The sequence below is a fragment of the Osmerus mordax genome, chromosome 16, assembly GCF_038355195.1.
Source record: "Osmerus mordax isolate fOsmMor3 chromosome 16, fOsmMor3.pri, whole genome shotgun sequence".
Classification (NCBI taxonomy): Eukaryota; Metazoa; Chordata; class Actinopteri; order Osmeriformes; family Osmeridae; genus Osmerus; species Osmerus mordax.
The window spans coordinates 10,253,156-10,276,562 of NC_090065.1; the positions used below are offsets into that span (position 1 = coordinate 10,253,156).

The following is a 23,407-nucleotide window of genomic DNA, read 5'->3' on the forward strand; positions in this document are numbered from 1 at the left end:
AAATGCATGAATATGAAGCTCTTTTGTCCTCACCTGCTGCATGAGTTCCAGAATGCTCTCAAAGGTGTTTTCCCCCTCCCCTCCACCACCCTCCTTCTCAAACTGGCTACAAATCTCTCCCATGACCTTGGCCTGTTGCTCGTAGCGCTGATACTGGTCTGGGGGGAGGGACTGCCTGTTGCTGTCCAGCCACTCAGGGTACTGTACCGGGAATGAGGGACAATCACTTGACCAATAAGAAACAGAGACATGAATGATATGTACTTTGGGTATTAGAAATAAGTGTTCGATCTAGCTGACTTTAGAGTTGTAGAAGAAGAAGATTATTTCAAGATAGCAAGCCATAACAAATACGTTTTCCAATGGTAAACAAAACATTCTTAATTAGGGATGACTTAAGCAAATTCCACACACCTTCTCGGTGATCTCTTTGAGAGATGGGTAGAGCACTTCCTTAGACAGAAGATTCTGCATAATGGACTGCATGATGGGCAATATGTTGCCATCTTCCCCTGCCCCTCACCGCCTTCCTCCAATCCCAGTCCTTCTAGTGTCTTAACAAGGTCGTCTCCAGCCAATCCTGCACTCTAAGAGTCAAAACAAGAGATTACAGATAAATATGATAGTACAGAGACATGCTATACTTTCAATCTATTTCAATGTTTGATTTTAACCACCTGAAGGTTGTCTGCATTTTTGGCCAGTCCGCTGAGGGTGTCTTTTAGACAGGAAGTAAATTCTTGTTGGGAGGCCACATCAGTGCCTGCTCAAAATGCAACAAACACTATAAATAAAAATGTTGAAAAATATGAACTGACAGCAGTCAAGTGGTAAGCACTGCACATGAGTGAAGCACACGTAAAAATAGGATGGTTCTTACCCCACTTTCCCTGCAGCCTCAGACAGTTTATGAAAATGTTGGAGCAGATCTGGTTCTTCCTGTGCTAGTTCGGCCATGGCTTTCTCCCACTCCTCCTTCGCCTGAGAGGCCATCTCTCCCTCAAACAGGGACTCGAAAAACTGACTGTCCTCCAGTAGGGGGGGCTACAGAAATGTACATCAACAGGTAAACAAGGCATACTGTATTGTACAGGCATGTCAATTTGTTGTACTGGGAAATAAGAGGGACTAGACAAAGTCATGCAGCCTTGTGTAGTTGTGTACCACCAAAAGCACATTCAGAATGAAGTGATTTAAGGGAGTAAACAACAGGTAATTGATTTGCCAATATTGAGCCCACAACTACGTGTGTTGTGGTCCAGTTTACAAGCAAGAAAGTTAGGCACCTTTGCTAACAAGCATTTATAGCTTTCCTTTGTCTTCCACTTTTTCCATACAAAAATGTATTTCCACAAAAAAATTTATATATAAATCTCTCCAAGTTTTCCTGGGAGTTTTTCCTTGTCATATTTTAGGGTTTTAGGTTGGTTTATTGACATCTGCTACCCCTTTCCACCAAGGCAGTTTTAGGGCTGGTTCAGAGCCGGTGCCCAATCTCAAACCAGTTGTTCGCGTTTCAACAGCATAAGAACCTGCTCCTGGCCAGAAAGACTGGTTTCAAAGCTTTTAGCTGGTCAACAACCATTCCACTTCACCAGGGGCTGGTTTACCATGAACAACCAAGTCTATTTGTGATCACCATAAAAAAAAAAAAAAAAGCTTCAGTCAATAACTTTGACTGTACTTCTACTTCAGCTTCAGTAATAGCATGGACGTGCAATCCAAACAGGGGTCCAACATATACATAACACTGCTCTAACATATAGGTTGTATTATGCTTATGCAAAACAATAACTTACTTTCTTTGCAGCACTCTTAGAAGATGGGGGTGCCTCAGCCTCAGCATCTGGGGCTGGCGGTGCAGTGTTTGTCTTGTCAAAGTCATCGAGTGCACCTTTGATAATGAGATGAGAAGAGGACATGAGCTTCAGAACAGATATACTGCTGTAGGCTACTTGATGGATATAATTCTGGGAAGGCTTGAAGCCGGGAAAGAGTGAGCAAATAGGAAAAGTGTTAATCTAGTAATGCCAATGATATAGCTAGCAATACCACCACGTTAAAGAGAAGCTGCTATCACCAGGCACTGTTTACTAATGCAGCATGTGATGACATTGGCGGTGCAATACTGATGCATAGATTTACAGCATGCAGGCTTAGCATAACGATATAGCCTGTTTTGCTGACTAAGCTACACGAAATCATTGTCTGGCGTGACAAACAGACTGAGATTACCTCTATTGTTCAGATACTTAATCCATGGTGCTTCAGACATTTTTCTATTTAATTAATTTCAAGGGCAGCGTGATCCTTCACCCACATATCGGATTCAATTTAGCTAGCGTTGTTATAGCATCTTTAACATAACTATAAAATCCTAGCCATATGTATGCATTGAAAATGCACCATATATTTAATCGTCAGAAAAAACTACTGCATTTAAAGAAAAAAAAAGTGTGTTTGACAGAGCTCGTTGATGGTTAACGCTTGCTAGCTGTACACAGACAATCACTGAAAAGAGGACTATGACCACATTGTTTAACTCAAGATCCACCAGCGAAAAAAGATTCGTCCACTTTATAACAGCAATATTGTCTTTATGCCATATACTAGACAGGGGTTGACACGTTAATTACTAATATCAAACCTTACTGTCCAATAACTCGTCCAATTCGGAATCTTGTCCAGCGGACGGGTCTGCTGATCCTGACGCCATCTTGTTTTTTGTAAAGAAGTTTTGCGGTCGCTGTAAAATGACGTTGCAATTGGTTTAACAATTGTAAAAGATTTCTCGATGAAACTCGTGATGGGTGTCACTTCCAGAGACAGTGGGGTCCAAACTAAGGGATTTCGGATGAACCCATGTAGGCCTACAGTTGTAATTTAATTGATTTGATTAAGTGATAGCCTATAGCCCAATCATGGGATCAATAGAGCTGCGGAATGTCCACATTTGCCAGGACAGACATTTCATTTAATACTATATGATCCATGCAATCTGCCCTTGAAACCCCAGTGTGAACATCAAATCACCCAATATCACCACCTGATCCTGTACATAGGTCAGGTGTGTGCGGCTGCAACTTCAATAATTTACATAGGCCTATTTCCAACATACATCTCATCGACCTTTGTTCACAAAAGCAATAAAGCAAGTGTATTTGTCACATCAATCGAGTCTTTATCTTTTATAAATTGGCTCTCTGACCTCAAGTGCAAACAAATCAACAATAGAGGCCTTTGTCAGTATTAGGCTGTAGACATGTATCAAATCACAGTCATCTATTAAAAGTTAGCCCCCACGCAAAAGTCTGTCAGATAGAACTGCATTTAAACTAAAAACATTTATATCTAGGCTACAGTAGATTCAAGCTGCTGCTCAATCTCAAAATGCATAATTCAATTAGAGAACCAGGAGGAGAGATTGTACTGTTTTTGACAAAACCTTGTCTTTAACACGATCGCTTTTATTACCTGCCGCAGCGCACTAGTAATTATTAAGAAGGTTTTCTGCGTCATTCATAAAACACTGCATTTTGCATTCGATCTTGTACATGTAGGCTACTGTACTGTAGTTAATTTCACATAAGGAAATCCTGCTATCAAACTGTTTTGTAAAAAAAAATCTAAATGTTCTCTTTCTCTTTATCCATTTGAGTCCTTAGCAAAACTTTGCTTTCGGGTGCGCTTGAGCAGAAACGCGAGTCATATGATGTCATGATGTTGCCATGGACATGCCACATAGCCAGTAAACAGACGTTTCTAGGAAACTGCGGTTGTATCTTAGCAGCATCAATACAAACTAGAGGGGTTATGCGGAGCGCCCAGCGTTCGAACCGGAAAACAGATGTAATCGTTTCCGCTTCTCACTTCTGTACACATCTGCAGCGCTAGGTGATGCAAAGAACTTATATTGACAGAGAAGTTCAAGCATTTTATAAATTATATTACTCTCTACATTAGGCTAAGTGTGACAGGTTAGAATAAAGTGATGAGTTTATATAACGTTATAATAGCCTAACGTTAGACCGTTTCCCAGGAGGTAACCTAACGCTAGCTCTACACATTACAACGTTAGCCTACAGTACATACACAAATGCTAAGTTATCAATGAAATACATGAATTCAGCAAATTAATTTAAGAAGCTCATTTTAATTTACTGTCATATCCATATAAATCATTATTCTGGTTTCTATGGCTAGGACCTGCAGTTCATAGAAGGAATTAAGTTTACTAGCCTACCACTAGACAAAAAAAAACGTTAAAGTTAGCAGGTGCATAATATTACGCTACCTACAAATATATGCACATGAGCTCCACACTTATTGAATATGCTCTAATTTGAATAGGCAGAAACACCATTCATATGACAAATACATCGTCCCAATCTTCATCCAATCATCCTTCTGCCAATGACCTTATGGTCATTATTGGCATAAATCTCCCATCCAAAACATGCCACCCCCAGTCCTTTGGTCCATACGTTCACTTGATTGTCTGGAAGATGATTGAAACAAAATTGGCTGGAGAGTAGAGGGCCGCTCCACAATTGGAAATTGACATTCATGCTAGCCTATAGTAGGCCTAGCCTACTGCGTTTGGTAAACAACTCTGAGAAAACCTCATAAGCTTTGATACAAATTATACAGTTCTAAACATCACTTGGCTTTCAGTAGATAGAAAAACATGGAGGAACACTTACGGAACCTAGCTCCGGGTCGTTTTCTTACAAAGCCAATAAAATGGGCCATTATCCTATTTCTGCTTTTATTAAATTCGCTTGTCCTTGTTGTGTGGCACTAATGTGATCTACGTTTTAAGTAAGATCTGGGGAGTTAAGTAGGATAGACATTTTGTGAAGGGCCACCAGAGGTGGTTCAGAGGAGCAACCTGGGGCATAATTTCCCCCGGCATTGTATAAAGGCTGGTCAGTGGCGGGAGCAACTGCTGGTCAAGTCAAGCTCCAGCTCCATTTCATATTGTCGTCAGAGCTGAGATGACCATGATATGCCCACCGTTTAAAAAAAGTAGCCTATCACAGGGACTGGCTAGGTTATTGTTCATCTCAAGGAAACCAAAAAACAGAGGCGCTCTCAGTTTTAAGTGGGTGAAAAATCACAGAGAATGCAGTGCTATTTCCTTTGTCCATTTAGTTTTGTGGCCTATTTTAGTGGCCTATTGATTGATGTTAAAACTGCAACAATTCACTTTATTATCATACTCCTATGCTATTCAGTAGACTATGTCCGTTAGGCCTATAAGCCTGCAGACAAAAATGCTGGGATGACCGACCAGGTTCATTTCGATAGGAACCTAATGATGTGTGGCGTAGTAGCCTATCCAAAACAGGATGCATTTAGAGAACTGCAGTGCTAACTTCAGCTGCGTAAGGCTACCCACATAGGCCTATAAATTAAATTTAAGGTCCTACTCAAATGTAAACAATAGGCTACATCCCATTGCCTTCTCACCAAAGATTTAACGACTTATTTCTCGTCGATCACGAGGAAATGGATGACTCGCACTGAAAAGATGTGGAAATAACGATGTAGACATTCGCTACCTAATTTGGTATATGGGCGGGGATCATGGGTGGAGGGCTTTGCCTACCATGCCTGTAGTAGTCCGGACCAGGACCTAGTCTACTCCTGTCAAGAACCATTGGAGAGCCGAAGAGAACAAAGGATACCAGTTAAATAAAAGAAAGGTAAGCTAATTCGCATTCAGGCTATACGAATCGGATAGAGGCTCCCTGCACTTGAGATCGCCCCATGATTTAACTTATTTTTTCTTCCAATGCTTGTTGTAACTTGTTGCAAGTTACCATCTGCATAGCAGCAAGCAGTGTTCAAAAGAACCGAAAACCTTCTAAACAAACTGGGACTGTAACACTGAACATGAGTTAAATGGACAAGAAAATGTTTTGTAGGCTTGCAGCAGTTGACAGTAGAAAATTGAGGACATTTAGGAAAAACGTAATACGGAAAATGTAGTTGCCTACAGAGCCTATTATAATCATATTTTTTTGTTTCCTAACAGTTAGGCATATGTTTTCAAAAGGCAGTGTAAGTGCGTGCAGGGCGCGGTGCATCTCCGGGGCACACCCACCTGGATGAATGAAGAATCAGAATAACGGTTCAGTTGACTTAAGGGGGAACTTTCTTAATAGCTAATTATTGACATAATAAGAATAAGATTGAATATTCAACATACAATATGAGTCATTGAGCCTAGTACTATTTCAGAAAAGTAACAGGAATGCAATTGTTCCTTAAATTCATATTTCTAAGAAGACGTTAAAAAAAACAAAAAAAAACCTGAATGAACACTGATTAATACTGCACGTAGGCTAAACACAAAGGCTTTGGGTGTAAATACCACTCCAGTGTTATTAATAACAGTATTGCAAAACTGTTCAATTGTTGTTAATTGTACACTACTCTGCTCCACCCACCATCCTCTCTCTATTTTATCGTGGGATTGCCTATGGATTGTTTGCTGACAGAGCCTGTCTTGTGTCTGTGCCCATGGCCGTCTAAGTGGATTATGGGTGAAATTGAGTTACTCATGTTGTGTCATGACAACCAATGTGCATGACCTCGTGCCTGAGTCCTGTCCTAATCCTTAAGCGTATCTGTGTTCTCAGTGTGTATGGACGTGTATATGTGTCCGCGCCTGTGTGTGTAGGTGCAAAAAGGGAACTGCTTAACAGCACGTTGATGTAGTATTCTGTTTTCTCCCCTGTTCAGGCAATGTGTGAACCTATTTGAAGCCCATCTCTAAAGGAAGTCCCCCCTGTTTCTGGGAGAACGTAGTGTTTTCCATGCTGCACTCTGAATGCTGGCTTTTCCATACAAGGTTTATGGTCCAATTGATTTTTCAGCCCATTTTCCTGACTTGATTCCATAAGCACAGTGTAAGTAATGACCAGAAGGGGAAATATTTTTCCATTACGTATAATTGTATATTAGTTTGTTTAAAGTGATTTACTTTTGATATCATTAGTTTAATTTTTTTTATTTGCTTTTATTTAATTTCAAGCTTAGAGAGTGAGGGAGAGTTTCAGAGGGAGAGAGACAGAAGCTGTGGAGAGAGAGATTGTTTGCTTGAAAATGGAGTGAGAGAGAGGTGGAGAGGCAGTAAAAGAAAGTTAGGAAACGGAGGAATAGACTTGGACAATTTCACTACGTTCGTAGCAAGGCAGCTGTGGTCTGCCAGACATCTGGAACGGATCAGTCAGTTGGAAAGTGTTACAAGAGAGAGAAAGAAGTGAGAAAGGCAGAAATGAGCAAGAGAGGGAAAAGTAGAGAAAAGGAAGGAGGGGCAGTGGACAGTGACTCACTGCTCTGCTATTCTCCTCCATCATTGTGTTTAAACTATGTGTCCTTCTGAGGTCAGAAGGAAAGGGCTTCCCCCATATTTCTCTCTCTGCCCTCTTTTTTTCTTTTTCCTTCCTTTTTCCCTCCCTTGACGGTCACCCTCTTAGTCTTTCTCCTCTCTCCTTTCCCTCCCTCTCTCGTCTATAGTCATCTTTCTCTCCTTTTACTTTCCCCTTCCCACATCTCCAACTCCCTCTCTCCAACCCCTATGGCAGTCCTGATGATTAGTTTGGCTAATGTAAATAGGCGTGCACTCAGAATGTTTATCAGTCAATGTAAACTTGCTACACGGACACTATCAATTGTGGGGAGAGTGTGGGGGAGCATTGGGAGTGTGTGTTTGAGAGTGTGTGTTTTTGTGAGTGTGTTTTGTGTGTGAATGTGTGCTTGTTCATGTGATAATGCATACGTGTGTTTGTGAATACATGCCTTTGTGTGTGTGTGTGTGGGACGGAGTGGGGACGGAATTTGTTCAGCCCCCAGCTGGTGTGATTGTGTGTGGATGAGACTTCTGCAAGGCTGATGACAGACACACTGTGGGGTTGAGTGCAGGTCTTGGAACTGTGCCTGTCTAAAAAGAGGCTGTGCTTATTCAAGAATGTCTGCATGGGTGTGCCATTATCTCCAGACCAGACAAGACCAAAAATGCCTCTGTTGAGAACGCTCTCTTAAATAAATTATTTACACACAAACGGTGTGCTAATAATATGATCTTACGCAACATTAAAGATCATGCTTTTCAATGAAAGACAACACGTTTTCATGCATGCTATTGTGGCCCTGTGCATTTTCTGCCATTGCTTCAGGATATACACGCTGAAGCGAAAACTGTTGACCTCATGTGGACAAAATGAGTACTGTATGTCATCGTGTTCATGTGGAACAGGGCATATGCACACTGGCAATTTTTACTGACCATACCCCAATTTTGTTTTTGTCACTCTAGATCCTTCTGCCTCAGATACAACCCTGCAGCATTGGAACAGAACAGATCCAGAGCAAAATCAGGTGACTTCACCGCAATTAAACTTTCCCCCGAAGTCCGGTGTCCTCTACATCCCATCATGCCGTTGGTAATAGTCCACTCCAACCCCCTGTTTTGGCTGCGTCTGGCGGCGATGGCCTTCTCCTGCGTGGCGTTCTCGGTGGCCGTCCACGGCGCCTACCTTAGCCACGGCACGGGGGACTGGTGCATCTTCTGCTGGGCCTTCAGCTTCGCCGGCTCCCTGGTTGTCCTCCTGGTGGAGCTGTTTGGCCTGCAGACACGCGCCCCCGTCTCCTGGAAGAACTTCCCCATCACCTTTGCCTGCTACGCCGCCCTCCTCTGCCTCTCCGCCTCCATCATTTTCCCCCTCTACTTCCTGAAGGGGGAGACGCGGAGCAGCGAGATCCGCGACTACCGCATCGTGGCCACCGTCTTCTCCTGCCTGGCCACCGTGGCCTACATGAGCGAGGTCAGCGTCAGCAAGGCGCGGCCGGGCGAGGTCGCCGGCTACATGGCCACCGCTCCGGGGCTGCTCAAGGTTTGCGAGACCTTCGTGGCCTGCATCATCTTCGTCTTCATCAGTGACCCCGTGGGCTACGACCAGCACGAGGCGCTCAAGTACTGCCTGGCCGTCTACTGCATCTGCTTCATCCTGTCGGCGGCCATCATCGTGCTGTGCATCTGCGAATGCACCGGTTGCCTGCCCTTCCCCTTCGCCCGCTTCTTGTCTGCGTACGCCCTTGTGGCTGTCCTCCTGTACTTCTCAGCCACTATCATTTGGCCCATCTTCAAGTTTGACAGGAGGCACGGGGGCACATCAAGACCCCCAGGCTGCAGCTCCTATGTGGGACTTTGCACCTGGGACAAGGTGATGGCCGTGTCCGTGCTGACCGCAGTCAACCTGATCCTCTATGTGGCAGACCTGATCTACTCGGCTAGGCTTGTCTTTGTGAGCGTCTAAGGGAGGGGAGGAAGAGGGATGGAGAGACGGGCTGAAAAGAGAGAGCTGGGGATGGATGTGCAAGGGTAGGAGAGAAAGGGGACAAGGCCTGAAGCGCAGTATGAGAAAGTATTAGTTCAAGAAGGAGAAATAAATGGCTTACTGTGCTTTGCTTTATGTAGCTGTCATTGTCCCACCAATAGCCATTCTAATATTTGTTGAGCAGAACTTCCACATTATTTGGGAGTTTCCAAAGTTGCATTATCTAACGTACGGACATCCTATAGGCCAAACAAGCTGACAATTACTATACTATCACATAATTGAGCCCAAAACATTTTAAGATCTGACAATGAACACACATATATCTGAAAGATTGACATAGGGGTTTTACTGATATCTCTTTATTTCATGGAAACCTTGAGGAGCAGGTGAAGGTGTTAAACAGTTCATTGGCGTTTTAGTTGTAATTGGTTGAAATATGAATGAAAAAACACAATGTAAACTGATAAAATGATGTGTGCAGCTCCAATGTTTTCAAGACTTGAAGTTGTATTTGATGTATTTGAATACATGTAAAGATGAACATTAGCCTAGTTTTTGCATATACTATTTGACATGTTCCCACAGACTACAGTATTAAAGATATAGATATGTAATCGAATGTAATGTATTCATTTTGGAGACGCTTTTATAAAAGCAACACACAGAGGAGATTTGAACCTGTGAACTCTAGATCTACAGTCAAATGCTGTACCCTCAACTAAATACTGTCTCTATAGAAAGTATGTTTTTAAAAACAAGCATTTACTGTAAAACAAGGTAACTTGTAAAACATCCACTGTATAATGCACACTTATTGTTTGAACTATGTACATCAATTCTCTGTGGGGTGCTGTCACCAATAACTGAATTTGAAGGCAGACATTTCTATTGAAAAGATAAAAATATGTTTTTAATGTGGAACAGTGGTTTGTACTGCTGTAACTGTTTACTAGTCTCCTGGTGGAGGTCGTCCTTCATTATATCAGGTCTAAAAGAGAGAAAGAGAATGATCTGGTTCTCTCTACCTCCCAGCTCATTATCACTGCTTGTCATCACGTTTTTGTTATTCTGCTGTGTCTGTGCATACCAAAAAAGTGTTATAAAAATATATAACCAGTGTTAAAAGTCAGTGTTTCAATAAAACCCATGTGACAGAAACTGCTGGTATGTATGGGAGATATGTTTGTGTCTTTGATATGAACAAACCGTAAACACCAAAATAAGGCATCCCTTTTGGTTCCACTGCACAGGCTTGCGGAGGCGAACACACACACACACACTCTCACACTAACCACAGTGGAAAGTCTGTGCCAGTGGGTTGCTGCTTTGGATAGGTAGATTTCACCAGATAAGCTCATTTATCGTTTCCTCCTGTTATGTCTCTATGGTAACAACAGTAGACAAACAAGCTCATCAAGAGCAGTCCTGCCAGTGGTGACACAACTACTGCAAGGACGCTATCACAGGCTACAGTGGCAAAGAACCTCTTTAGAACCTTCCGCTGTTGTTAATAGACAAGGACCTCAAGTATCATCCATTTTTTAACAGAAACACTTTTATTTGGGCCTGAGATGGTGGACCAACAGAAGGAGACAGGATCTCAAGAAACTGCCTTCGGTAACGGCCACCGGTTGGCTGGACCCGGAGATGTGTCGTGCGATTTCTGCACTGAGGCAAAGTTCAAAGCGGTCAAATCCTGTCTGGGGTGTCTGGCGTCTTACTGTGTGAGCCACGTCCGCTCCCATTATGAATCTCCTGCCCTGAGGAAACATGCGTTGGTGGAAGCCACAGTGGACCTGAAGGAGAAGGTCTGCTCCCACCATGACAAGCTGCTCGAGGTGTACTGTCGGACCGACCACAGATGCGTGTGTCTGCTCTGTGTGATGGAGGAGCACAGGGGACATGACACGGTGCCCGCTGTCGTCGAGAGGACAGAGAGACAGGTATGACGAGTCAGTGCAATAAATGCAGCCATTTCTGAATGTCCGGTCCATGGAGAGAAAGGATGCTGGATGAAAGATGAAAGGCAGGAGGGTGGCAAATTAAATCCCACTGTGGTCAAGAGAGAGTATCCCCAGCCACTCATAGTCGTTCACTGCTTGCATAATCAGCAGTGTGAAAAGTAACAGTCTTGAGCAAGGCACTTGGTCAGTGTATCTAATAACCTAATAATAACAAAACAAATGTATTTGGTTTCATAACAAAACGTCAACAAATTTGCGGCATCATGTAAAATTGAGTTTCATAATCAAGCCAGGATGTAATTAATGTGTAATAGTTTGGAGGAAGATGTCGGGTTGACGCACCCCTTGCACTGAAACTGACAATATTTTTCCTCTTGAGGGCATTTCCTTGATGGTTATCAATGTCAGGGCCATAAAAAAGGGAACATGAACAACTGTAGTGAAATGAAGAACATAATTCAAATATGTACTCAGTTCTGGGTATCCGATTTCATGTACAACAAGAGATGAAGATATGGATGATGACAGAAGTTGTTCTAGATTGTACAGTCAGTTTGAATGTGGTCCACATGCAAAGCATAAGAGTGAACTTATGGAACAATTTATGTTACACAATATGAGATGGTTTAAATGTGGCATTTGCTGCCATGTTATCTATATCTGCAGTTCAGTGTTGTTCACACAAGCATAATATGGCCTTGTCAGTGCAAAACGTTTGTGTTTGATAAAAGACTGGCCCAAGAAAACAATTAAAATGTTTGTACGTACTTGTGTGTATGTCTGTTACTGTTTCCCCACAGAGACAGCTGGCAAGAACTAGAAGAAATTTTAAACTGAAGATCCAGGCCAAAGAGAAAGAGCTACTGGAGCTCAGACGGGTTCTGGAATCTCTCAAGGTTACAATGCCCTGACCAGAGTTAGCACAGCAATGTCTGCCATTGAGGAGCTAAGTTTGATCTAACATTGTTGTATTTTGCAACATTGAAGTGAATGGTTTGGGCTTTGTAGTGTGTAGTGTTGTCCCTCAAATTTCTATCTACTTGTGTGTTTGTCAACAGTTCTCTGCCCAGGCAGCAGTGGAGGAGAGTGAAAGGATCTTCTCTGAGCTGCTGCATTCCATAGAGAGGAGACACCTTGAGGTGAGAGAGTTGATCAGAGTCCAGGAGGAGACAGCAGCCAGACAAGCCAGGGACCTCCTGGGGAGACTGGATCTGGAGGTAGCTGAGCTGAGGAGGAGAGATGCTGAACTAGACAAGCTTGTGCACACAGAGGACCACATCTACTTCCTCCAGGTAATATATTTGGTGTCTATCTTATTCTGAATGTATCTATTTTTGCGGTTACGAGAAATATATTTTTTAAGAGTCCGCCTTTTGTGACCTTAAAGTGGGAATATAAAATGCTACTTCGATTGTATAACTTCTTGTATAACATTTTCTTTTGCCCGAACCTGTATCTTTATTCTACTATTTTCCAGAATTATCAATATAATTTTACGGCAACTGAACTCACCAAGTCCCCCGGTGTCACAGTGGTTCCCCCGTTGGATTTTGTTGAGTTGCGGTCCTCCATGTCAGCCCTCAAGAGGAGACTGGAGGACCTTGTCAAAGGGGAGTGCTGCAAGATATCCAGGGCAGGTTGGTGTGACAGCTATCTTGGAATTTTGTTCGGCTAAATTTGAACTGCATATTCGGTATGATGATCTCTCGAGAGCCTACATGAAAACCTCATATTCTTGTTCTCCTCAGCGAGTGCAGTGAAATTATTGCAATGTCCGGAACCAAAGACCAGAGAGGAGTTCTTGTACTGTAAGTCTCACATTATAAATATTCAAAATATATATATGGGCAAGCAGTGAATCCCCCCAAAAAATCTTCACTCCATTTACACCATCATGCCCCTTCACTTCATGGGACTTTTTATCACTTTTTCTGTCATGCTGTGTTTGAGCTCTACTAACGCCATCCCTTCTCTTCTTCTTAGATTCTTGCAAGCTCCCACTGGACCCCAAAACAGCCCACAGAGACCTGAAAATCTGTAATGAGCGTAGGGCAGTGACTGTCAGGACCAGAGACCATTTCTGTCCCGACCACCCAGAGCGCTTTGAATACTGGTGCCAGGTGTTGAGCAGTGAAGCTTTATCCGGACGCTGCTACTTGGAGGCAGAGTGGAGTGGCAGTGGAGCCAAAATCGCTGTCGCATATCAGAGCATAGCTAGGAAAGGCGAGAGAAACGACTCTCATTTTGGGCACAACGACAAGTCCTGGAGTTTGTTCTGCTCAAGGAAGGGTTACACATTCTGGCACAATAATGCGGCGATTCGTATAGTCGCACCAATGTCCTCGAGGATTGGAGTGTACCTGGATCACAGGGTAGGGACTCTGGCCTTCTACAGCATAGCTGATACAACAATGACTTTGCTACATAGAGTCCAGACTGTATTTTCTCAGCCTCTCTTTCTTGGGTTTGAGTTTGTGTGCTTTGGGGTTTCTCTTCGAGTGTGCCAGGTTGAATGATTAGATAATCACAAAAACCACAGTGGAGGGCAAAATCGTGTGTTCATTGATGTCATTCACTAAAACATCCTTTCACCACACACAGTACCAAGATCTGACCATATCTGACCCTCCAGCCCCTAAGTGGGGGACTAAAACAAGGCCTCTTAAACGCTAAAGTTAGAGCCCTCTAAGGAATATTGTTTTAAACCACCAGTCAGAGTTTGCCTTTCGTCAACTTAGACTTTATGGTGAATGGAATGACATGACAGCTGTCCCACTTAGTTTGGTGGGCTTGGGAACTGTTTACATTCCTGTAACTGCTGGGTCACACAGGGCTTGTGGTCAAAGAGCAAGCCAGTGTTACTGGCTGGTTGGTTCAAGCTACGGCATGTCTGATGTGACAGCAACCCCTGGTGGACAGAACGAGGTTCAGCAGGCCTGTTACATGTTGTTTCTTATACAGTTTTGAACAACCCTCTTGTATTGGAATGTCTAAAATGACAACAAAGTCCAACAAACTTGAAATTGATATTGGAGTTGGTTTGGAGTGCAAGAAAGAAGTGATATGCTTCAGTTTCATGTGCAAGTGTACAAAGTGTGTCTAAAAGGAAACAAGACTAGGGAGTCAGGTGGCTGAGCGGTGAGAGAATCGGGCTAGTAATCCGAAGGTTGCCAGTTCGATTCCCGGTCATGCCAACTGACGCTGTGTCCTTGGGCAAGGCACTTCACCCTACTTGCCACGGGGGAATGTCCCTGTACTTACTGTAAGTCGCTCTGGATAAGAGCGTCTGCTAAATGACTAAATGTAAATGTGTAAATGTAAGACTATTATCCCTCACCATCTATGACAGCATTCTCTGAATGTTGAAACGGAGATAGAGGGGGGTTTCAAGATAGATAACTGATCCAGGATTTCTTCATGTACTATGTGATTCATAATGGATTGCTCATCTTCAAGAGCCAGCATGCCTAGGCTAGGCATGCCATGACTAGGATACATCCATTTGAGTTCAGTAGGCTTGGAGCATTCTTATAGCATCTTAACATCTCTCTATCTATATTCAATCTTTGATATGATTTTGCCACTGCACAGGGACCAGGATTTAGGCAGATTTGAGGGAACGTTTGAGGGGCTATTTAGACAATAGACATATAAATGAGGGATTAGGTCAGGCAACACACACTTCTGGTGTAGATTGGGTCCTTCCTAAAACAAATCTACTGGATATTAGGTGCTTCAAGTCTTTAGGTGTTTGATAAGCAATTGTGGAATAACATGGCATAATAACACTTCTACCACACATTTTCTTGTATAAGTTATATTGAAAACAGGTTAAAAACATTAGTCTCCCTTTATATAAACTGTAACAGTAATCTATCATAATTACAACAGTGCCCCTGCATTAATTTCCCGTTACAAATTGGCTTAATAGCTTCATAAACCAAGTGCATAAAGTGTGATAGGATATGGACTGAAGGGTTACAAGGCGCTGTGCCGCTCAGCTAGGCTGGCTGTCCATCTGTGAGCTGGAATGGAACGATCGGATGTCCTCCCCGATGAACTCGTTCACTATGTGGAGACAAAAAGTTAAGAAAAAAAAACCTGTGGTTTATATTCTTCTGTTCATCTGTCCATCCATCCATCTTTTTCACAGCTTTATTTAGCGTTTCTGTCTTATCATCAACCCTTATTACGTACAGAAATAAAGACTAATACACATCCGCACAGTCCATTGTAGCATTGTTATGTTGTGCCTTGATTACTCACCTTCCTCTAACGTGATGTGTTGCATGGTGGACGAGCTGGCAAACTCCAGGGGGCTCTCATGCATCTTTGGCCCAGATGGAGGCTCCCTCTCTCCCCCAGCTCCCTGACCCCCTCCCTGGGACTCCCAGGCCTCATAGTGGCTGTATGGCGGGGGGTAGAAGTCCTGGTAGGGGCTGTGGTGGGAGGGGGGTGAGGGGCACACCTCCTGGGTGTAGGGGTACTGGGGGTAAGGGGAGGATGAGGAGACAATGGGGGGCAGGGGGGAGGAGGAGATTGGGCTGCCGGCAGGGAAGGGGCTGAGGGAGGAGGAGTGGGAGGGGGAGGGGGACGAGGACAGGTATGGGGAGTCCAGCCATGGGGATGGGGACGGGGAGGGTGGCTGCGGGGCCCTGGGGTACAGGGGAGGCAGGAGCTCTGTGAAGCCCAGCTCCAAGCTCTCAAAGCTAGGGTGCCTCTCTGACAGAGCCCCCCTGGAACCCCCAGCATCGTCCGCTGCCTCTGGCTTGGGGCAGTTGTACTCCTCATTGTACCCGTGGCCCGGGTACGGAGGGGAGTAGGTGGAAGGGTAGGGGGGCAGGTGGAAGCCCTGGCCTGGGTCCTCTGGAGGCGGGTCACCCCTGAGATGTAGCGTCACCCCCTCCAGGGGGAGGACGGAAGGGTGGGACAGAAGGGGGTCCTCCTCTTTAAACATGACTGATGGGGAGGGAGGGAGAGAGAGAGAGAGAGAGAGAGAGAGAGAGAGAGAGAGAGAGAGAGAGAGAGAGAGAGAGAGAGAGAGAGAGAGAGAGAGAGAGAGAGAGAGAGAGAGAGAGAAAGAAAGAGGGAGAAAGAGAGAAAGAGGGAGAGAGAGAGAGGGAGAGACGTGTGTGTATTTTAGCGTGTATAGCTACGCATGTGGAAGAAGACATGGATGAGGGTCTGGGGCAACTCACTGGGCAGGTATTTGAAACAATGGGTGCTGCTTCTCTTTCTCTTGCCATTGGAGACGTACAGACACACAGGGACTGGTCGACTAACTGAAAGGTCACTGTACGCTGGAACTTGCACACACAGCAAACCCTTGGGGCGGACACACACACACACGCAAGGAAGACACATGGAATAGCAAGCCTTAGTATATAGGGGTGATCAGCCCAAATGACAGGTGGCACTTACACACACACTTGTACAAACAAGCAAACAAACAAACCCAAATTGCATATAGACTACATTCATTCTTGACATCCAAACTAGATCAACTCAAACGGAAACAGGATTTACCTCATTACTGTTGTCCCGGTCAACATGCGCCTCCTCCTCCCACTGCAACTTGCCATCTGATAGATAAGGATGTCTATCATGACTTCTTTCATGCTTGCAATCAAATAACGTAAACAAGCAACTATGCATAGCGACAAGCAGACTCACATAACCACACACACACACGCATACTCTCCCACCTGTCCCTCTTTCCATGAAGAGCACTCTGGACATTGGCAGGAAGTTGGTGCCGCTCAGCAGAAGCTCCTCCCCTCCCTCCACAGAACAGGAAGTGATGCTGACAGACTCCACCACCGGCAGCTCCTGAGCTGAACGCTGAGCTGAGTAGACAACAGTACGCAATACAGACAGAAAACAGAGAAACAGAGAGGGATGTGTGGGAAAAGAAGACCAAGAGGAACATTTGTGTTCAGACGTATTCCAGCTTGTCTCACTACATTCCCAAAACATATACTCAGCTCCACCTATCAGGAGCAAATGGTGATGACTGAGCGGCCACTCACAGCACTCGATGGGCAGGGAGGCCACCTGCAGGGCCAGTACACGCCCAGGCGGGGCCAGGGGCGGGGCCAGGGGGAGGTGGGTACGGAACACTAGACGCACGCGCGTGTTCTTCCTCCCTACGTCTGTCTCTCCTTTCCGTAGCTCGATGTCCGAGTTCCTTAGTTTCAGGATACCGGCACAGTCGATACTGAAACACACACACAAGCAAACACACACTGCTACAGTACATAAACACACACTCACATCGACAACAGGAGCAAAACACGTTGTGCGCAAAATCAAACACTTGTAGGTGTAACTGTTGCCAGTGTATTGTTACTGTGTAAATTCTCTCTTTCCCTCTCTTTCCCTCTCTTTCCCTCTCTTTCCCTCTCTTTCCCTCTCTTTCTCTCTTTCCACATCCGTTGACCTCTCACTCACAGTGCAGTCATGTTGGTCTCTTGGTTGAGGGGGATATCCAGTATCTTGGTGCCCGCCTGAATGCTCTCCTGACTGGCCGTGCCCACCATCTTCCCTGTCACCCTACCGGTGGGAAACATCAGAGTCAACTGCCATCTTGAACCAGGAAAACACACTAAAACATTTAGCATTCCAGACGATCCATTGTGCAAATGAATAATACAGACAGTATATCACAGTCACACAAACATACATACATTTAGTCATTTAGTTTTTAGTCAAATTTTAGTCAGTACCCTACGGTAGGTGTGTGTACGTCAAGGTAAGACACCGGTTTGAAGGCTTCTTATGTTGATTGGCTACCTGTGTATCTGGTAGAAGGGGTGTGGCCGGATGGACCTATCATCTGCTGTTCCGACAAACACCTGCAAGGAGAGGGGCTGTCTCTCTGTGTAGCCTGTGAGCTGGGGTGTGTTTGTGTTTGTGTGTGTGGGTGGGGGAGGGGGAGGGGGGGTTGTGAGTGTGTGAGTGGAGAGGTTAGAACAAATACAACAATAAATACAGTCAAATATCTATAATGCAAGTCATAACATAGGTTCAGGACACACAAAATACAGATGACAGTCCTACTACAGATTAATATTCTGACATTGTTCTTGTGCATCCTTCTCCCTTTCATCCAACGTGTGTTACCTTGACGACAGGATGTCCCCCGGGCGAGGCCTTGACGGCTCCTCGGCTGCCCTCCGTCTCGTAGTGGGCTCGGTGGTGGGGGCGTGGCTGCACCTCGATGCGCAGCTCATACTGGTCGAACTGAGACGGCAGCGGCCAATCAAGTGGTGGCAGAGCATTGGACCTGTTTCGAGGACCAATCGGAAAGGTTTAGTACGTCTAACGGATAGAAAAATCATGCTCCCATACGAGTGACACGTACAGACAAGTCGATTGATCAAAACTGCTCCTCCAGCTCATCCCGCGATATAAAAAAGATACCACATGCTTGTGCGGTCAATGACCTGAAGAGGGGGCTGTGCGCGCTGGCCCGGGTCCTGCCCCAGCCAAGGGATGGGGGCACGGACAGGTAGTCCATGCCCAGGGATGGGGGCTCTCTCCTGGCCTGCTGCAGCTGCTGCGGCTGCTGCTGCTGGAGGTGCTCTGGTGGCAGGCAGGGGGGGAGGCCTGGGGCTGGGGATGAGGAGTCCTGATCCACCTCCCTGGGAGACATCTGCAGGAAACATGGAGACAGTTACACTGAGGACACCACATAGGGATGCACTTTTAGAACAACAACACAGACTTGCCCAACCACGTAGAGCGTATGTTCCCTTGCCTTAGTATGCTTGCTTCGTAGAGAATTGTCATGTTAATGCTACCTGTCTATCATCAGGTGGTGGGCTCCAAGGTGAAACTCAATGCACTCTGTAACACTTGATAAGGATGAATCCTGGGTAAAGAAACTACTAGAATGTAAACGGGATTAAGCTGACCACGACTACCCACCCCCAGACTCCCCCAACTCACCTGCTCCAAAGATGTCTTCCTGGTCTTCTGCGGGATACTCAGCTCAAAACTACTGGGCGGAGCTTGGGACTGAGGGGCGGAGTCTCCCCCCTCCAGGACGCTGTGGTCTTCGGAGTAGCTGCTCCTGCGTGAGGTGCAGGGAGAGGCCAGGGGGGAATTACGCCTTTTTTTCCCCCCTGGGGAGGTGGGCCTAGAGGAAGGGGAAAGCCCAAAGTGTGCAGTGGCTTCATTCAGCTCCTCCTCCTCCACCAGCAACGAATCGCAGCTGGACGCCGGGCTGAGCCAGCCTCGGGAGGAGGGGCTGGAGGCGGGGCTGGGGCTGAGTGAGCCTGCACATCCTGCCTCGCGGTAGCAGAAGGGGTCCAGGAGGGGGAGGTAGAGGCGCTCACGATCCCAGCCTCCTCCAGTGTCCCAGTAGTTTCCGCCTGCTGGAGCACAGTCATCCTCAGGGGAGATGGTTGTTATTTGGATGCTGGGGCACTCCAAAACACGAGACTCCGACACCTAGAGGGGGACGGGGTAGGAGGGTGGGAGAGTGGGGGAGTGGAGGGGTGAGGGCAAAGCACTACCTATCAGTGTGCCTACATGAGCAACGGTTTAAATAAGGATTAAGTATATCTCACGGAGTAAATATATCTTTCAAAAAAAAGAAAGTCATCTCAAAGCCTTCAAGGTCATATTCACTGCTATACCCAGCTACCACAGAGCAACACTATGTTATTATTATTTTGGTGAAACAGACCTTTGAAGGGGCTGGACTTTGGTACTCTATTCACCCAAACTTCTTGTCTGGACCTTGAGGTTGGGGAGTTTGTAGCCAGACAAGCACTCACCTGTACAGACCGGGCTGGAAGGCTCTCATAGGTCCCACTGAACTCCCTCGCCAAGGCTCGCCTCGGAGGTGGGGAATGCATCCCGGCCCTCTGACTGGCTGATGAAGGTGAGGCAGGGATGCCGATTGGCTGGCCTGCATTTGTGGTAACCAGGTGGTTGTCTATGTACAAGCAGAACATAGAGGACTGTGTGAGAAGTTAAATAGTTATTACAGTGGCAGTGGTAAGTTCGATTACATTCATAATAAGTCCAGTCAGTCGGACCATCGTTGTCAATTAAAATAGTTGAGCTTTGCATAGGCGTTGGAATAGTAAAGGTAAACAAAATACCCAAATAATACATAGAATAAAAGTTTTAAGTAGTCTAGTCCTGCCTCTGGTCTTCACCAATGAAAAATATGGTGATTGTGGAAAATGTGAATATTTTATCCTCACAGACCATGTACAAATGGATGCAAAAACTTTTAGGCCACTCATTAAAATGCAACATTTCCCGTTGTGGTGTAGATGGGACGCTAGCTTCCTCCACTACTGTGTAAAACAGTAGTTTGGGTCACTGGAACAGCGAGTCTGCTGAGGATCGTAGCTCATGTTTAAGAGGCAGTTATTGGGTGCAGTATAACGTTGTGGTAACTTGTGCGCTATGTAGTGAGTTCAAGGCTAGGGTGTGGTGAGGACTGTTGTGTGCCAGTGTGGGCGGGAAATAAATGAGGGTGTGTGGGGGTGAGGGGTTTGCATGAAGACCTGAAAGAAGGGGAAAGACAGAAAAAAGGAGGGAGGGGGGGCTGTACAGCAGACAAAAAAGGGGAAGGAGTTTTGGGGGGTGCATGCTCAGTAAACAGAGATTGAGGTTCCATCCAGATGGCAGCTGTTAACTCTACTCACACGCACAGCTGATTAAAACCACATTGAGTTCTGCTGCCCTTACAAACACACACATGCACACCTACACTCACACACAACATGCAGGCAAGCACAGGCATGATGGCCTATATAATACACACACGAGCGAATAACAAATCACCCACAAAGAGACATTTTCTCTCTCATGGAAACAGTTAGAATGATACAACCAAACAACCCAAGTCCTATAATTTGCCAACAACTGAGTGGTAGGCTAGTCAATCACATTTGATCATCAGCTCACAGACATAGGCACCAGGAACCATTGACCGGCACAGAACAGATTTCCCCAAATCTACTTCTGACACGCACTATTCAAAGAAAGGGGCTAACCAACGTTACTGCTCGACTCAAGGTGCAACAGGGTGTTCTCCGTTCTCTCCCCCGTGATGATGTGCTCCTGGTCCACGTTGCGCATTGGAGATGGCCCCCGGAGTTGGCGCGGCGGGTCCTCCTCAAAAACCAACTTGAACTCGAATTCGCCCTCTTCCCAGCCCGAACCCGGCGCGGCCCCCATCCCAGAGAACAGAAATAGGGAAGACCGCTATCTTGAGCTATCTAACGGAGTATAAGTAATGTCCGTTCTTTTGACGTTTCTCTCTGAAATAAATCAACTGTCGGGTATGCTATGACTCATAACGCAAATTATTCCTATTATCAACCGGACTAAACGCTTTAGAATTTGTTCTCTAAGTGGCGGCAGTTTGTGCTAGTATATTACCGTTAAAGTTAATTCCAAGTTTAAAACAGAGAGATGTGAGCCATGCCGTGTCTGTTCAGGAATCTTCAAACGGTCTTGTATCTGTAATCTTGGATTAATGGTATTTCATTCTAACGTTATCGCCATCCTTTCTTCCCAGGCTACACTTCCAGAAAAAAGTTCATCAAATATTTTTGTCGTCCTTTACCCTTAATTGCCTTTGGGTGGGTTTCCCAGCCCCCGTCGTTCCATTACTTGATCTCCATAGGATATTTAGCTTGTCACTCAAGGAACCCCCTCCCCAATCCCTATCTCCCAAGCCTCTTTAACTCCATACACCCATCGCAAAAAAGGGTTACTTCAGACTTTCTGTTACTTTTTTACATTTACAGTATCATTACTTATGCTGTAGCACATTCTGCTATGCCATGTGTGTCTCTCCTAATTTAAATAAAATATATTAAACGTATAGTGTATATTTGCCCTCGATAACCAACATTTCAGAACCATGCTTGGCTGTTGGCAATATTTGGCAGATTTATGGTTGTGGTTGGGACTTTGTGTTCAATGACGTTTGACCATGTTAGGCTGTCACTCAGAAAGCATTTGGGGCTTGTTTCCTGTGGCGTACATGACAGCCCCTTTTTTCTTCTGTCATTCTTCCTCCTCCTCCCATTACCCTTCACCCCCGCTCCCTTCCCCACCATGTCCCTCCCTCATCCTCGCCTCATTCCCTTCCTCCCTCCATTCCTCCCTCCCTCGTTCTCTACCTCCCTCTCGCCTCGAAAGATCTGTTTCTCATTATCCTCTGTAGTCTGCACTCTGTCTGAGACAGAAGACGAGAAACTTAAATAAACACACTCTCTCTCTCTCTCTCTCCGTCCCTCTTTAAGCCTAATCCCCCTTCTCCCTCTCTCTCTTCCTCCTCCCTGCAGTTCTCACAACCATGTCATATTTGAGTGGAACTGGTGGCTTGTGTCTTTCTTTCCCTTTGTCTCTCAACCTCTTGGGGCCAAGTGTGGTCAAGCCCCAGCAAGGCCCTTTAAGTCCTGGTTTAAGATGTTGTCGTTTGGTTTGGCCGAGTCACGGTGAGGTACGAATCAAAGGGTGGCTTATTTTGACTCTGTGTGTATGTGTGTGTTTGCATGTGTATGTGTTTGACCAAACTGTGGCTAAATTGAAGTGTATGATATGATTGTTTTTTTGATAATATTTTTTTATTAAAAGTTGTGAGGAATGTTTCCCATCAATTAGCTGATCAGTTGAATGCCAAAGTCTTTGGTTGGGAAGAAGGATTACTGGTGATGTGCTGCCACTGTGTGGTTGAAAGGTGAACTACTTTCAAATAAAATGTACTTCTTTGAGAGAATGACATTGAAGAATACATACAGTATCCTTGCAACATGCAACATCTGTATACATTAATTATTTACTTGGGAACAAAGCAATACCATGTTGTGAAAATTGGTTAGACAGTATTTCAATTGTTTTCAGAAACTTGGACCAAACTTATTTTGGCATATTTTTGATACTGTTGAAACAACCTGATAAAGAGAGCGTGCGCTTATACCAGAAAATGATAGAACTTATCTCATTTGAAGGAAACTGGAGAGTTGTGGTTTCCACAGCATGTGTGTGAACAAATAACAGATACCAAGAGACTTCTGATAAAAAGTGATTAAGGTGTCTTAGGCTTCCACGTTATAC

At 45.1% G+C, this 23,407-nt stretch overlaps 4 protein-coding genes across 6 annotated transcripts in view; 2 read left to right on the forward strand and 2 right to left on the reverse strand.

The window, feature by feature from the left end:
• The window catches only part of pex19 (peroxisomal biogenesis factor 19), a 3,090-nt gene extending 341 nt beyond the window's left edge, over window positions 1-2,749 (reverse strand). The window contains 7 exon segments of the mRNA XM_067253071.1: window positions 34-201; window positions 415-515; window positions 518-587; window positions 678-765; window positions 884-1,044; window positions 1,800-1,894; window positions 2,653-2,749. Coding sequence (XP_067109172.1) covers window positions 34-201; window positions 415-515; window positions 518-587; window positions 678-765; window positions 884-1,044; window positions 1,800-1,894; window positions 2,653-2,716 — 747 coding nt within the window. The 5' untranslated portion in view covers window positions 2,717-2,749.
• Window positions 2,750-5,516: 2,767 nt separating this feature from the next.
• Window positions 5,517-10,521, forward strand: myadmb (myeloid associated differentiation marker b). 2 transcript variants are annotated; one of them, XM_067253338.1, is made up of 3 exons: window positions 5,517-5,708; window positions 6,751-6,917; window positions 8,327-10,521. In XM_067253338.1, the coding sequence occupies exon 3, from the start codon at window positions 8,445-8,447 to the stop codon at window positions 9,324-9,326; it is 882 nt and encodes a 293-aa protein (XP_067109439.1). In that variant the 5' UTR covers window positions 5,517-5,708; window positions 6,751-6,917; window positions 8,327-8,444; the 3' UTR covers window positions 9,327-10,521. The 2 variants fall into 2 exon arrangements, with proteins under 2 accessions (XP_067109439.1, XP_067109438.1); XM_067253337.1 differs by lacking the exon at window positions 6,751-6,917.
• A 277-nt stretch (window positions 10,522-10,798) lies between these two features.
• On the forward strand, window positions 10,799-14,449 carry ftr66 (finTRIM family, member 66). The gene is made up of 6 exons (XM_067253335.1): window positions 10,799-11,293; window positions 12,115-12,210; window positions 12,373-12,606; window positions 12,792-12,951; window positions 13,063-13,122; window positions 13,298-14,449. Exons 1-6 carry the CDS (start codon window positions 10,922-10,924, stop codon window positions 13,828-13,830), a joined length of 1,455 nt encoding a protein of 484 aa, XP_067109436.1. The 5' UTR covers window positions 10,799-10,921; the 3' UTR covers window positions 13,831-14,449.
• A 674-nt stretch (window positions 14,450-15,123) lies between these two features.
• Window positions 15,124-21,856, reverse strand: nfatc4 (nuclear factor of activated T cells 4). 2 transcript variants are annotated; one of them, XM_067253334.1, is made up of 13 exons: window positions 21,722-21,856; window positions 20,098-20,258; window positions 19,265-19,768; window positions 18,760-18,968; window positions 18,437-18,599; window positions 18,107-18,207; window positions 17,765-17,866; window positions 17,344-17,531; window positions 17,020-17,160; window positions 16,841-16,896; window positions 16,513-16,639; window positions 15,581-16,273; window positions 15,124-15,382 (listed from the first exon to the last, which is right to left on the reverse strand). In XM_067253334.1, the coding sequence occupies exons 2-13, from the start codon at window positions 20,176-20,178 to the stop codon at window positions 15,312-15,314; spliced, it is 2,436 nt and encodes an 811-aa protein (XP_067109435.1). In that variant the 5' UTR covers window positions 20,179-20,258; window positions 21,722-21,856; the 3' UTR covers window positions 15,124-15,311. The 2 variants fall into 2 exon arrangements, with proteins under 2 accessions (XP_067109435.1, XP_067109434.1); XM_067253333.1 differs by having other exon boundaries at window positions 21,334-21,789.
• Window positions 21,857-23,407: the final 1,551 nt, after the last annotated feature.

What these genes read in the sequence shown, in the direction of transcription:
- myadmb (XM_067253338.1), top strand. Translation starts at nt 8,445, where the DNA reads ATGCCGTTGGTAATAGTCCACTCCAACCCCCTGTTTTGGCTGCGTCTG.
- ftr66 (XM_067253335.1), top strand. Translation starts at nt 10,922, where the DNA reads ATGGTGGACCAACAGAAGGAGACAGGATCTCAAGAAACTGCCTTCGGT. An exon ending in CTGCAAGATATCCAGGGCAG is followed by an intron (nt 12,952 to 13,062) that starts GTTGGTGTGACA and finishes TGTTCTCCTCAG; the next exon opens with CGAGTGCAGTGAAATTATTG. An exon ending in CAGAGAGGAGTTCTTGTACT is followed by an intron (nt 13,123 to 13,297) that starts GTAAGTCTCACA and finishes TCTTCTTCTTAG; the next exon opens with ATTCTTGCAAGCTCCCACTG.
- nfatc4 (XM_067253333.1), bottom strand. Translation starts at nt 21,517, where the DNA reads ATGGGGGCCGCGCCGGGTTCGGGCTGGGAAGAGGGCGAATTCGAGTTC. An exon ending in CCCTTCTACCAGATACACAG is followed by an intron (nt 17,867 to 18,106) that starts GTAGCCAATCAA and finishes TCCCACCGGTAG; the next exon opens with GGTGACAGGGAAGATGGTGG. An exon ending in GAGACCAACATGACTGCACT is followed by an intron (nt 17,532 to 17,764) that starts GTGAGTGAGAGG and finishes TGTGTGTTTCAG; the next exon opens with TATCGACTGTGCCGGTATCC.